Source organism: Oncorhynchus tshawytscha, linkage group LG07, assembly GCF_018296145.1.
Source record: "Oncorhynchus tshawytscha isolate Ot180627B linkage group LG07, Otsh_v2.0, whole genome shotgun sequence".
Classification (NCBI taxonomy): domain Eukaryota; kingdom Metazoa; phylum Chordata; class Actinopteri; order Salmoniformes; family Salmonidae; genus Oncorhynchus; species Oncorhynchus tshawytscha.
Window position 1 is genome coordinate 5577126 of NC_056435.1, and position 13032 is coordinate 5590157.

The window sequence follows — 13032 nt, forward strand, 5'->3', positions numbered from 1 at the left end:
AAACTATTTCACTTTATGGTGCTGAAAAAAAAAACATCACAACATTCAACTGTTGTGCCAATGATCGTAGTTTATGTACTAGACTAGAGTTGAGAAACTGTGGTTTTGCGTCTCAAAGAAGCTCTGTCCATGGTTCTGAAACCGAAATGCAAGGCATTCAAGTAACGTTTAGTTATTAAAAAAATACTTTTCATAGCTACTTGTTTTTGAAATGGTGAACCAGCGTTTGTAGTGAACAGCTAAATTCTAGAACGTTCACGGAAAAAAACGACCGTTCAGATTCGCTCAACGGAAAAACATGATGCCCCTAAACTACAGCTAAAATGGGTTGGATAAAGGGAGAGGGTGAGATAGAGGACTCGTACAAAATAAGCAAAATAGCTGCCCATGTACCTGATCTTGTTGTCTACAGCACCCTCACCAACGATATCCCCTACGCAGAGAACTTTCATGGAGTCCTTCTCTTCGCGGATGTCTCAGGCAAGCTAATCTCAGTAGCTAGCTACATTAGCTATCTCGCTAGCTAACATGAGCTGGAATTCCCTTTCGATCTACGTTTAGAAGCTACCTAGCTAACGTTTGCTAAACCACTAGCTGGAAGTCAACTAATCCATTTTGTATATTTTTTAGGCTTCACTAATCTGACGGAGAAATTCAGTTTGAGTAGCAAGAAAGGCTATGGAGCAGACGAGTTGACACGCACACTCAACAGCTACATTGGGGAAATAGTCAGTCGTAAGTTAGCGATGGTTTTATTAAGTTAAAGCAACACAATATCAATCTAACGTGATGTACCGTTAGTTAACTTAACTTAGAATAAATTAGTCTAAAAAAGAATATTACCAAGCAATGCTTTGTTGCCTGTATTTCAGATATCCTTGATGCTGGGGGAGATATTCTGAATTATGCAGGTAACAATAGGCTTCCCTCTCAGCTTTTAGACAAAGATTCACCATGATCACAATTCCTAGTTACAGTGCTTTTCAACTCTTCATGGCCAAACAACTTTTAATCACAGGCGATGCCATCTTGGCTCTATGGACTGTGGAGAGAGTCCAGCTCAGTGAAGTAATCTCCCTGGTAGTCAAATGCAGCCTCAACATCCAGGACCAGTGTGGAGTCCGGGAGACGGAAGTGGGCTGTCAGCTAAAAGTTAAAATAGGTGCTTGTCTGAGTCTCCAACAGGCCGAGAGACATGTTTGTGCTATAACACCAGGGCCTGTATTCACAAAGAGTGCAGATCTAGGATCAGTTTTTCCTTTTAAATCATAAGGAACACATGCATTTCGCTGCACCTGCAATAACATCTGCTAAATATAACATTTGATTTGATTTTGATTTGAATAAGGGGGACCTGATCCTAGATCAGTACTCTACTCTTTGTGAATTTGTGCCCTTATTATCCGGTTACACTTGACTTTATAGGCAACTAGAACCTCAAATATGATACCCTTTCTCCTCTGCTGTCCCAAGGTATATCTGCTGGGAAGCTCTCCAAGGTGATCGTAGGAGACGAGATCAGTCAGTACTTTGTGGTGATTGGCCGGGCGGTAGACGAGGTGCGGCTGGCAGAGGGTTTGGCGGTGGCCAGCACAATCATCTTGTCACCTAACGCCTGGGAACTATGTGAGAGGGACAACATCGCCATTGACCCCATAGAGAACGAGAGAGCCGTGAAGGTGTTTGTGGATGGATGGATGGATACATACATTTATGATGAATGCAGTTTCAAGCAGGCAGGTGGTTTCTAGATTACTATATGTAAATGGTTGTCATTCAATGCAGGTGCGATACATCAAGCGAGAGCCCAGTTTCTCTGTTGAGAAGTACCAGGATTCAATAGGAACATCTGTAGAGCATGAAAAAGTGACAAGAGGTACCGTAACGAGAGTCGCTAGATATCTGCCTGTGATATTTCTACTTCTACGGTTGTGTTGTAACATCCTAACCAGACCTTTTTTTGGTCTACAGATTGTGTGAGGAGAGCATCTCGACTGATGCCAAACGCCGAGCTTGAGAAAACTTTACGGAAGTACATCATGAAAACGGTTTTGCAGAAGGTAAGAACCTACCTACTACCGTCCTCTTTCTGTACAATAGCAAAAGTTGTCAGTTTTTACCCAAATCAGAATCACTATTTGTGAATGTATAAATGTAGGCTCTGTTTAAATGTCCACACTACTACTTCCCTAGAATTAAGAAATGTATTGAGCTAAACATTCTACTAAGTATGTTAGTACGGTCACTGGAACGTAGCCATGGGTTTCTATTCTGACCTCTCCTCCCTCGTTAGATAGATGACGACCAGCCTCTGGAGTATCTTTCTGAGATGCGTCCGGCCACCATAGTGTTTGTCAACATGCAGTTCAAGGGAGGAGAGAGTGACCAGGAGCAGTGTATGACCATCCACCAGGCTGCCATTGGCATTGGTCAGCAGATAGTCAAGCACCACGGGAGGGTCAATAAAGTGTTCATGTTCGACAAGGTCAGTTAGTGGTTTGTTCAAGGTGGAATCCTGGGGGTTTATTCAGTAGGAACCAAATGAATGTAAACAGGCTGAAACAGGGAGGGACTAACCTGAACTTGTCCAATAAGAAATGCAAAATGTTTTGGTACGGTGTGAACAAATGAAAACAACCCAGCAATTCTCTGTCCCCGGTGGCAATGAGAAAAACTACAAACACAATTAACCAGAAACAGAAACAATGGGTGCACTCACCAATACTTTCTTCTTCAGTCAAACCCACTGTATGTTTTTAAATAACAAGGAGTTTGTTGCAGGGCTGTACTTTCCTCTGTCTGTTTGGGCTCCCTGGGGACAAGCGGGAGGATGAGAGTGCCCACGCCTTACAGGCTGCCTATGGAGTACATGACCTTTGCCAGAAAGAGATCCGCAGCCTCAAGTAAGTCCCATTTCATCCTAATATTCTAAGACCACATACCTTTAATTTTTATCAAGCTACAGATGTAGAATTTTAATTTTATCACCCTGTTGCAGGATCATTTCCCTGCAATGCAGGACATGTTAAACTTGTAGTGTATTTGAGATTTAAAAAGGCTTCTGAAGTTTGAAATTTCCACTTGATTTTCCCTTACGAAAAATGTATAAACTCCTACAAAAATGACCATGAATTATAATTCACATAATAATTCACATTTTCTTTTGCTACAGGACTATTTTCCTGCTCTAGAAAACTGGCTCAAATTAAGATCCTACATCTGTATTACACTTGAGGGCAATATGTTGTATAGTTAGTTAACAAAAGGTCCAATGTTGTCCAACAGGACTGTCTCTGTTGGAGTAACCACAGGTCCAGTGTTCTGTGGTGTAGTAGGACATCCAGTGAGGCATGAATACACAGGTACAATCCACCTTGACATCCTCTTGAACTCTCAGCTGGAACTGTGCTTTGCCACTGCCACCTTACTATAACTTGTTGTAGACTCTTTTATATTGTTTTTTTTAACTCACATAACTATTATGTTCAGATTTTGACCAGTTTGACCTATGCACTTTGAACTCTATCTCTGTGTCCTTTGCCGTTAGTGATTGGTCGTAAGGTGAACCTGGCGGCACGGCTGATGATGCACTACCCCGGGGTGGTGTCATGTGACAGCGAGACTTGCTACTACTCAAAACTGCCCGCGTTTTATTTTAACGAGCTGCCCAAGAAAGCCATGAAGGGAGTCAAGAACCCTGGAGTCCTTTATCAATTCATGGCCAATAAACAGCAGATGTACGACCATCTGATGTGACCAACATCATTTATACCATTAACTCTTGACTGGTACTCACTTTCATATTGTGGACTGTACTATTGTCATGTTAGATAATTAAGTGTGTTGTCGTGGCTTTCTTGTATTGAAAAGCTACATAATGAGACATATTGTAATAAGAAATTATAAAGGTTCATACATGCTTATAAAACCAAATCTCATCTCCAGAACTGTTGGTAAAGCACCTATGTCCGTTGAGAGAGAGGAGGGATATCCTCTTTTGGGTGAGTTTTCTCAAGTATTGACGATTATGAATGACATGCATTCATCGTGGAAATCACATTGATTTGAATGATAATGTTGCGCTCAAATGCTCCCTAGGCCGAGAGAAAGAAATTGAAGTGTACTCCAGCATGCTGAAGGGCTTCTTGGAGGCCAGGGCTGCAGGTCACAAGAACTACAACAATGTTTTGATCTACGAGGGACCTATCGGCTATGGCAAGAGCCGCCTGCTGGCTGAGGTGGTATACAGAACAGCCAAGGAGGGAGTCAGGTTAGTGCCAGCTGTTAGTTTAGCCTGGTCCCAGATCAGCCTGGTTAGTTAGCCTGGTCCCAGCTCAGGTCTTGGCAACTATGATGGTCATTGTCATGCCAAATGCACAAACAGATCTGACACCAGGCTAGTTGATAATACAAACAGATATGTGCTATATCCCAAGCCGTGGTCATTTAATTTCGTTGTAAGTCAACTCCAGTAGTGACAAAGAAAAATAGACATCAACATTGGGGGATTGGAAAGCATTTCTTCTGTCTCCTTTCTTTCAGAGTGATCTCTTTTGAGCTGGCCAAGACGGACATCAAGCAGTCCAACTACGCCCTCCAGACCCTACTGGCCATCGTCATGTCAGTTCAGAACTGTAAGAGCTACGCCGAGCGAGAGAGAGTCCTCCTCTCCAAGATCCTAGACCCAAAGATGAGGCAGAACCTCTGCCTTCTCAATGATATCCTGTTAGTCAAGGTAGGTCCTTGACTAACAGGTCTCTGAACTGTTGCTTTTCTAAAAGTTCTTATTCTGTTTTCGTAGTAGCTAACGAGGGTAGGTGGGTCTTTTCTGTAAGATCTGTTCTATGCTTTTAGTTTCCTGTGTCGAAGGATGTGTCACTCATGGACAGTCAAACGAAGAACAAGAAGATGAGGAACTACTTTCTGGAGTTGTTTTGCAAGGTAATGTAGAAGAAAATAACGTGGATGATGTAAAAGCACGACTTAGGTGGAGAATTGATTGTTTGATTACTTAGAATTCAATTGATTCGTGATAACTACGTGTGTGTGGTCTGTCCAGTTCGCCGAGGACGAGCCGTGCGTGTATGTGTTGGACCAGGCTCACTTTGTGGATCGATCCTCATTGACCTTCCTGCTCGAAGCATGTGAAAAAGCCTCGGTTCTGGTGTGTATGGCCCTTCTCCCCCACACCAGTCAGAGCGGGCCCTTCTCGGAGCTTAGCCGCATCATCAAGGACCCCCGGACCCTCTACCTTAACCTGCCTGGGTTGGAGCCCCCCGTCATCGCCCAGCTAGCCTGCCAGATCCTGGGGGTGGTCCGCATCCCTAGCGAGGTGGAGCTGTACGTGTACACAAACACACACACTGTGTTAATATACATACGTTACACATATCGACTCGCCGAGGGTGTCTCGGGGGGGAGTTGGGAGTTTCACACCTCACACACGTTCAGGTTACCCACTTGTACATACAGTGAAACAGGACAAATATAAGCACCCCAATTTGACCTTTGACCCCTCAAAGACAACTTGAAGCATCGAATTCCAGAGGAAGTAAAAAGTAATTTATTTGAATGTACATTTTTGAATTGGCTTGTCGACTGTATAGCAATTTTTTTAAGACTCATTCTAAGGCTGTCATTGTCTCAGTACATGAATATCTCACAGAAGAAACCGGAGTTACCTCATGAAAACATGCCATGTATCAATTAAAAGTGTCATCTGTTTTATAGGTTCCTGGTGGAGAGAAGCCATGGAGTTCCATACTACTGTGAGGAGCTCTTGAAGAGTCTGTATCTGGGAAATCTGATCGTGATCGAGGAGGTGGAGGGGGAGGATGAGGCTAAAGACGTAGACATCCTGTTCCCTGAGCCCACCCTGGTGGTACACTGCTCCAAACCCAGCCAGGTGGGGCAAGAGGAGGACGCCAGGGCCGGAGCGCTGGGTAGGAAGATGGATCTGTTGGCTGAAAATGTCTGAGTGGGAGGTCTCCCGGCCTATTAACACCCTTGTCTGTGAAACGGACAGACCTATTGGCTGAGAATAATGAGTGGCAGGTTTCCCAGCCAATCAACACCCTTGTTTGTGAAACACTGTAATGTTGCAGGTCCACCCAAGGCATCCATGTTGAAATCCCGCAAGATCACAGCCCTGGACCATTTTGTTGACCGTGCTTTGGTCTGTTTTGTTGGAGAAGCTGCCAAATTCCACGAAGTTCCCATCCCTCTGACATTGAAAGGTGTAGTACAGGGTTCCTGCATTCTGCCCCCAAACACAATGCAACCTCATCTCATTAGTCTTATTTGATAGAAATGACTCATAAATAAAACACTAAAATCATTAAGGATGTTTTCTGTTCAGGCATGTCTATTGGCCTACTAATAATAAGTTCCATTTAGCTGACACTTTTATCCAACGCGACTTAGTCATGCATGCATACATTTTATATATGGGTGGTCCCGGGAATCGAACCCGCTATTCTGGCGTTGTAAGCGCCATTCTCTACCAACCGATCTACTAATAAAAGGGAATTCTATTCAGGCATGGCCCTGGCCCACCTAGACCACCTGCAGCCGGCCGACCAGATGGTGGTGAAGTGTGCTGCCATCATCGGCCAAACCATCACCACGCAGATGCTCATCAACATCCTGCCAGAGTCAGAAAACCCTGACAAGCTCAACCTGTCGCTCACCTCCCTGTTCAAGTCGGGCACGTTTGAGTGCGGCTCCAAGCCCAAGCAGTTCACCCAGCAACTCACCAAGGAGTCAGAGTGCTGGGATGCACTCAACTGCTACTGTGTCCAGGACAGCCAAGAAGACGTCCGTGAAGGTCAGTAGTGGAGCTGAGGCTAGCGCAGACAAGGAAAACTTTCACTCTCTCTACCTCTCTCTGTCTCCCCTCTGACTCTCTCTACCTTCCTCCCCCCAAATCTATCTCCCACTCTCATGTATATTTCTCTCGCCCTTCCTCCTTCACCCCCCCTCTCAGAAGTGTCAGGCAAGGCGTCTGTGGACGGCGCGTGGCGCTGCAGGGTGATGCGTTTCTGTACGGCCCTGGTCAAGGAGACGGCCTACGAGCTGTGGCTGAAGGAGCAGAAGAGAGAGATCCACCAGAAGTGTGCCAGCTACCTCCTCAAGCAGGCCCACCGCTGCAGGGACTGCGGCATTGCCGAGTTCATCTTCGGCCACAAGGCGGCTATAGGGTACAACCTCATCGAGATCCACCCGAGTTTGCTCAACATACAAGAGTCTGGGGAGGCCCTGTTCCTGGGCCAAAGTACTACACTGGGGCTCCCCAAGGGTGAGTGATGGACCCACTGACCTCTCCGCTAGAGAAGCACACGCAAGCTGAGAAAAACGCACACAAACATTCCCTGAGAGACAGACGCAAACACTCATGCTCGGCCAAACACACACACACACACACACAAACACTTCACACACACGCTCATGCAGATTGACACTAGTGACGCTGTAACCAACTGATCTAAGTAACCATTGAGGGTTGATTTGACGTGTGCTGTTGGTGTTGTTCTCCTCTCCACCTCTCAGAGACTATACAACTGAACCAGGTCAGCCCTTTGCATCCCAACAGGTGAGGTTTTATATTCTACCCCTGGTCCCAGATCAGCTGGCCAGTAATACAAGTGGGCTGATTCCATAACAAATGTATTTGTGTGTTTGCGTGTGTCAGTGAGGAGGACGAGTTCTTGTTGAAACTAGATTCTATGGTGAATGAGTACAACACCACAGTGGACAGAACCAGGAAGTGTAGGTGTGCCCAGGTGACAGAGTGTGTGCTGTGCCCCATGGTGCGCCACTGCACAGGTGTGGGCGACGTGCCCAAAACCTTTTATTACCTGCTAGAGACCGCCGCAGCATCGGCTTACCTCTCCAACAACCTCAAGGTGTGTGTGTGTCCTTTACACTTTTTTCTGATCTGTTCATGCTCATACAGAAATACTCTCACTCTCTCTCTCTCTCTCTCTCTCTCTCTCTCTCTCTCACAGGCCCTGTCCTATTTAAACGAAGCCAAGATCATACTGGATAATCTGAAAGTGGGCAAGCCAGCCTTTGAGACTGCCGACCCGAAAGTCAAAGTGAAAATCAACAACTTTGAGAGAGCCTGTATTTTCCGTCTCAGAGGGGAGGTAACAGTTCACTGAAATGATATTTATGATCTCAAAGGATAAGGACGATTTGAATGTATACAAAATAGTGCTTTTCTCAAACTAAAGTGTATAGTTTGTTGTACATTTAGGTGTTGTACAACACAGGCCAAATCGAGGAGGCTGAGAGCATGTTTTCCAGCGCCCTACGGCTCCTGAACAGACGTCTCCCTACGAACCGCGTGGCCATGTCCCTGAAGTATGTCTGTGAGAAGATGAAGAGTCTGTGCTACAGATTCAAGAACCCTGACAACCCTGGGTGTGTTCTATGTTCAACAAGCCCCTATAAAGATTAAACCAATTTTATATACAGCAAGCACTATAATATCAACTATTTTCCGTTTATTGACGACAAAATACGACAACATACCGCAACCTACAATTAAGTCATTTATCTGCATTCAACTCAAACAGTAAAAAAGTTTTATAAAGATAAACTCTAGCACAGTGGTGATGTAGGCGCTCCACCATCAATTGAGTGGATCTTACAATCGTGTGCATGCTCCACTTTTTAAAGGTTTTGTTGTTTAGGTGTTATTGTTGTTGTCTTGGTGTCCAAAGAGAGAAGAAGCTGGCGTTCCTCCACGAGCAGATCTGCTGTCTGTCGTACATGTGGCAGATCGGCTGCATGAGGAGAGCTCCCAAGAACATGCTCAATGCATCGCTGGCCATCACTATGGAGATGAACTCAGCCCAGAAGAGTGCAGAGGAGACCAAGGTGGATTGTTTACTCTGCTTCTCTGTTTTTTACAGGAAAACAGGGGGGGGAATGGGTTTGTTCGGTCAGTGGAAATCTCAAACACAACGTGGCTCAGTGTGTTGAGAGGGAGAGGGGGGAGAAAGAGAGACACTGTTCAGAGATTGATTCATCAGGAAATACAGATTATCTAATATTCTCTAAGTCTTCCATCCTTAAGAGAGTATATATAAATAAAAGCACCCGTGGGCTGCCAGTTGGGGAACCCTGGTATACATTCACCACTACACTCTTCCACATCCCTCTCACTCGCAGACACACCACCTCTGTCTATAGATCATCTTCTCGTGCATCGACTACCTCCAGTATTGTCAGCTGAATGGTCAGGACGACCGGTGTAAGATCTATGAGAGGATGCTGTGTGGAACCTGTGTTGAGCTGCCTGACTGCATGGAGGGCCTGATCCTCACCAGCTACTTCATACGCTCCCTCTCCATCGTCAAGCTCTGCTCCGGAGCCCTGCACGACTCCATCCAGTATGGTGAGGAGAGGAGTGGATGTGTGTGTTCGGTTTAAACAAATAAGTGTGTAAGCAAGCGAGACAGACGGAGAAGAAATAAATAGCAAAAAAGTTTCAGTATTGAAAGTAGTTCTACTTCTCAGGTCTCCGAGCAGAGCAGATCAGCAAGCTGACGAACCGCCGGGGCCTGGACATGTTGGTGATCTCTGTCCTTCACACACCCCTCCTCCTCACACAGAGGTGAAGCACTACTTCTACTTGTTTCTTTTATTGGGATGTGTACCTTATCTACTGTTGAATACTATGATACCCAGGTATGAGGAGTGTGTCCAGCTGATGCAGAGTCTGGAGTACCTGGGAAACAGGACCCGCATCAGCACGGCTAAAGGCTGGTTCTATGCAGGCTGCTTTGACTTCCTGCTCTACTCAGGCAAGTTGGATATTCCATCACTGTGGGACACCATCTCCACGTGACATATCTTAGTTAATGAACTAATGGATAATAATTAGAAATGCCATTTAGTTTTTATCCAATGTGACTTAGTCATGCGCGCATACATTTTACATATGGTTGGTCCTGGGAATCGAACCGCCGTTGCGAGCTCCGTGCTCTACTAACTGAGCTACAGAGGACCACTAGCATAGGTTGGGTCTCATGGTGTGTGTTCCAGGCTTTGCCTTCCGTCCGTTTGAGGAGTGCTACACCTTTGTGGAGGAGTCCCAGTCAGACCCTAACCTGGTGGCTGACAAGAGTCTGATGATGAACCTCTACTCTGCTCTGGCTCTGTGGTCAGTGGACTGATAGAAGTGTTATGAGTAGAGCACACATGATTATTTTCTCTACTTGCCAGAGAGGCATTTCTGTTCTACATAACATATTTCTAGCTGAACGTTCTACAATTTTGTACCTTTCAAAATGCAGCCCTAAGCTATAATCTAGTCCACCCTACTATCTTTGCTGTGTGTGTGTGTGTGTGTGTGTGTGTGTCCCGTTCGGCCTAGGTATGCCCGTCTGTGTGAGTGGGAGAAGGCCTGTTTCTTCTACACCAAGGCCTGTGGAGTGACCCGACAGGCTCCCTCATCCATCCACTCCATCAACGGCGTGGTCATGTTCCTGGAGTGTCATGTGCTGCTGTTCAGAAAGGCCCTGGTGGAGCACAACCAACACATCAAAGCCATCTACCAGAGCACACAGAAGGTAGTCTAGCGACGGGTAGCCTAGCGACGGGTAGCCTAGCGACGGGTAGCCTAGCGACAGGTAGCCTAGCGATTAAGAGCGTTGGGCCAGAAACCAAAAGGTTGCTGGTTCGAATCCCCAAGTCGACTAGTTGAAAAATCTGCCGTCGTGCCCTTGATCAAGTCACTTAATCATAATTGCTCTGGATAAGAGCGTCTGCTAAATGACTAACATATATGCATGAACAGGTTTATGCACACGCTCACACACATTAGGACGCTCTGTCTTTCTCTCAAGCTCTCCCTCACGCACATATGCCTTCACATGCCCCCACACACACAGTTGTGTATAATGTACCTTTAGAAAACTCACACAGCCAAATGATAAATGTTTTCCCTGAAACGGTCCTAATAGCCATAGTATTTCTTATGCAGCACTTCACAGAGTTCAACCGGAAGTACTCGACCAGCAAGATGTACTTGCCCCGGGTGCTGCACCTCAGAGCTTACATGTACATGCTGGCGGGCCACGAGGCTCTGGCCAACGCCATCCTCAACAAGGCTTTAAAGCTGTGTCAGCAGCACGGCAACAAGCTGGAGGAGAGCTGGATCACACAGAACCAGGTACAGTACTGGAGGAAGGGCCTGAGATGACAAAACATACACACACACACACACACACACACACACACAATCAGGCAGAAGGATGTATTGGATGCATGGCTCATCTCACACACCGTGTAATGAGTATTCACAGGAGGCTGCTGAGGGGAGGGCGGCTCATAATAATGTCTGGAATGGAGCGAATGGAATGACAGACACCTGGAAACCATGTTTGATACCATTCCACTGATTCCGCTCCAGTCATTACCACGAGCCGTCCTCCCCAATTAAGGTGCCACCAACCTCCTGTGATGTGTATGCAGTCATCACACACACAGAACAGAAACCTCAACCACATGCATTTAAGAGACTGCAGTTACACGTCGTATACCATGTAGTACAAGCCAGTGGAGGCTGGTGAGGGGAGGACGGCTCATAATAATGCCTGGAATGGAGTGGTTGGATTGGTATCAAACACGTGGTTTATGTGTATTATGCCATTCCATTTACTCCATTCCAGCCATTATTATGAGCCGTCCTCCCCTCACCAGCCTCCACTGTAGTAGATGTATTTTCTCCTTGATAGCCTACACAAGTAGAGCGTAGTGCGTATTAGTATGTATTATTTATTTATTTAAGGACGTTTCTAATATGTTGTGAATATTCTCTGTCTACCTCTTCAGATTTCGTGGTTCGGCGTATTCAGGCAGAGTACCAGCAACTGGTTCGCTTCCACTTTGACCATGCCCAGCTGGGAGGAGGCTAGGGGGATGGACCCAGAGGAGCTGGCCCATACCCGCTACACCCTAGTGGGTGTGGGGGGCGAGATCTGGGCTGACAACTCCAGCCTGCACCTCGCCCCAAAGGCAGAGGACACCCAGCTCCTCAAAGTCCAAGGATAGGGACCCGGTTCCTTTATTGAGACTGTGGAGAACACTGTATATAGGGAAAGCTATTGGAGCAGATAGGAAGGAAGTAAGGTCATTGGCGATTTGGTTTTGAACTGTGATGTGTTAGGGGTTAATGAGTGTTGGTATCATTTCATCTCGATCACAAGTGGATGGCCAAGATATGAACATTCACCAAATGAAAGGATGTTTCAGTCACTTTATTGTTTCCTACATTTCTCTCTCTTTGTCATATAACAAATCACATTTATAATAGAACAACAAATATCTGAATTGATCATTTTCCACAGATGAGTCAATAAACTCTGAAACATAAACTTGTCTTCAGCTATCAATACTAAATTTAAAGGCAGATTTCCACAAGTAAAGTGGCCAAAATTTGATATTGATATTGATCCATTCTTATTTCTCTAATAAGTCAAATCCATCAACAACACAGTACAATGGGATATAGGTCAACGACATAAAAACCACGAGTTTTCACTTACCCCAATTCAAAGTTTTTAGTAACATATTAGTAACACTTTACACATGAATAAAATATACTATGTATAGTACATCGTTAAGAGTCTTCACTTTATTACATTTTGCCCTTTCTCACAAAGCTATTATTGCATTTCTATCAATTAACCACAACATCCCTGTAGAGAGACACTGCTAAGTTTGATTCACCTTTGTGCAGGTGTTTAAATACAGTTACTGGTAGTTCAGAATCAGAACACAACATCACGTTGTAGGTGTCAAACAAACTGGAATGCAGGAGAAGATATCACATAACGTACCGACAGGGTGACTGGAACAATATGCCGGTAAAGACACATTTGTATGCCCGTGGAACACACAGGTACAGTGCCTTCTTGAAAGTATTCACACCCCTTGACTTTTTCCACATTTCGTGTTACAAAGTGGGATTAAAATGAATTGTAAAATTCAAATCTATAAAAAAAAAACAGTAATATATCT

At 45.3% G+C, this 13032-nt stretch overlaps 1 protein-coding gene across 2 annotated transcripts; it reads left to right on the forward strand.

Moving 5' to 3' along the window:
* The first annotated feature begins 64 nt into the window (after window positions 1-64).
* LOC112255146 (adenylate cyclase type 10) lies at window positions 65-12951 on the forward strand. Of its 2 annotated transcripts, XM_042323969.1 has the most exons (32): window positions 65-480; window positions 631-735; window positions 873-911; window positions 1019-1162; window positions 1474-1679; window positions 1786-1876; window positions 1972-2060; window positions 2294-2485; window positions 2782-2903; window positions 3286-3362; window positions 3548-3737; window positions 3946-4001; window positions 4099-4270; window positions 4543-4735; window positions 4855-4941; window positions 5060-5340; window positions 5731-5942; window positions 6105-6236; window positions 6539-6826; window positions 6986-7297; window positions 7549-7591; window positions 7691-7904; window positions 8007-8147; window positions 8258-8424; window positions 8727-8883; window positions 9199-9403; window positions 9526-9622; window positions 9697-9812; window positions 10054-10171; window positions 10385-10580; window positions 10994-11182; window positions 11845-12951. In XM_042323969.1, the coding sequence occupies exons 1-32, from the start codon at window positions 324-326 to the stop codon at window positions 12061-12063; spliced, it is 5007 nt and encodes a 1668-aa protein (XP_042179903.1). In that variant the 5' UTR covers window positions 65-323; the 3' UTR covers window positions 12064-12951. The 2 variants fall into 2 exon arrangements, with proteins under 2 accessions (XP_042179903.1, XP_042179902.1); XM_042323968.1 differs by lacking the exons at window positions 10385-10580; window positions 10994-11182; window positions 11845-12951 and having other exon boundaries at window positions 8258-8364; window positions 9697-10117.
* Window positions 12952-13032: the final 81 nt, after the last annotated feature.

What these genes read in the sequence shown, in the direction of transcription:
- LOC112255146 (XM_042323969.1), top strand. Translation starts at nt 324, where the DNA reads ATGGGTTGGATAAAGGGAGAGGGTGAGATAGAGGACTCGTACAAAATA. An exon ending in AAGTGTTCATGTTCGACAAG is followed by an intron (nt 2,486 to 2,781) that starts GTCAGTTAGTGG and finishes AGTTTGTTGCAG; the next exon opens with GGCTGTACTTTCCTCTGTCT. An exon ending in CATCCCTCTGACATTGAAAG is followed by an intron (nt 6,237 to 6,538) that starts GTGTAGTACAGG and finishes AATTCTATTCAG; the next exon opens with GCATGGCCCTGGCCCACCTA.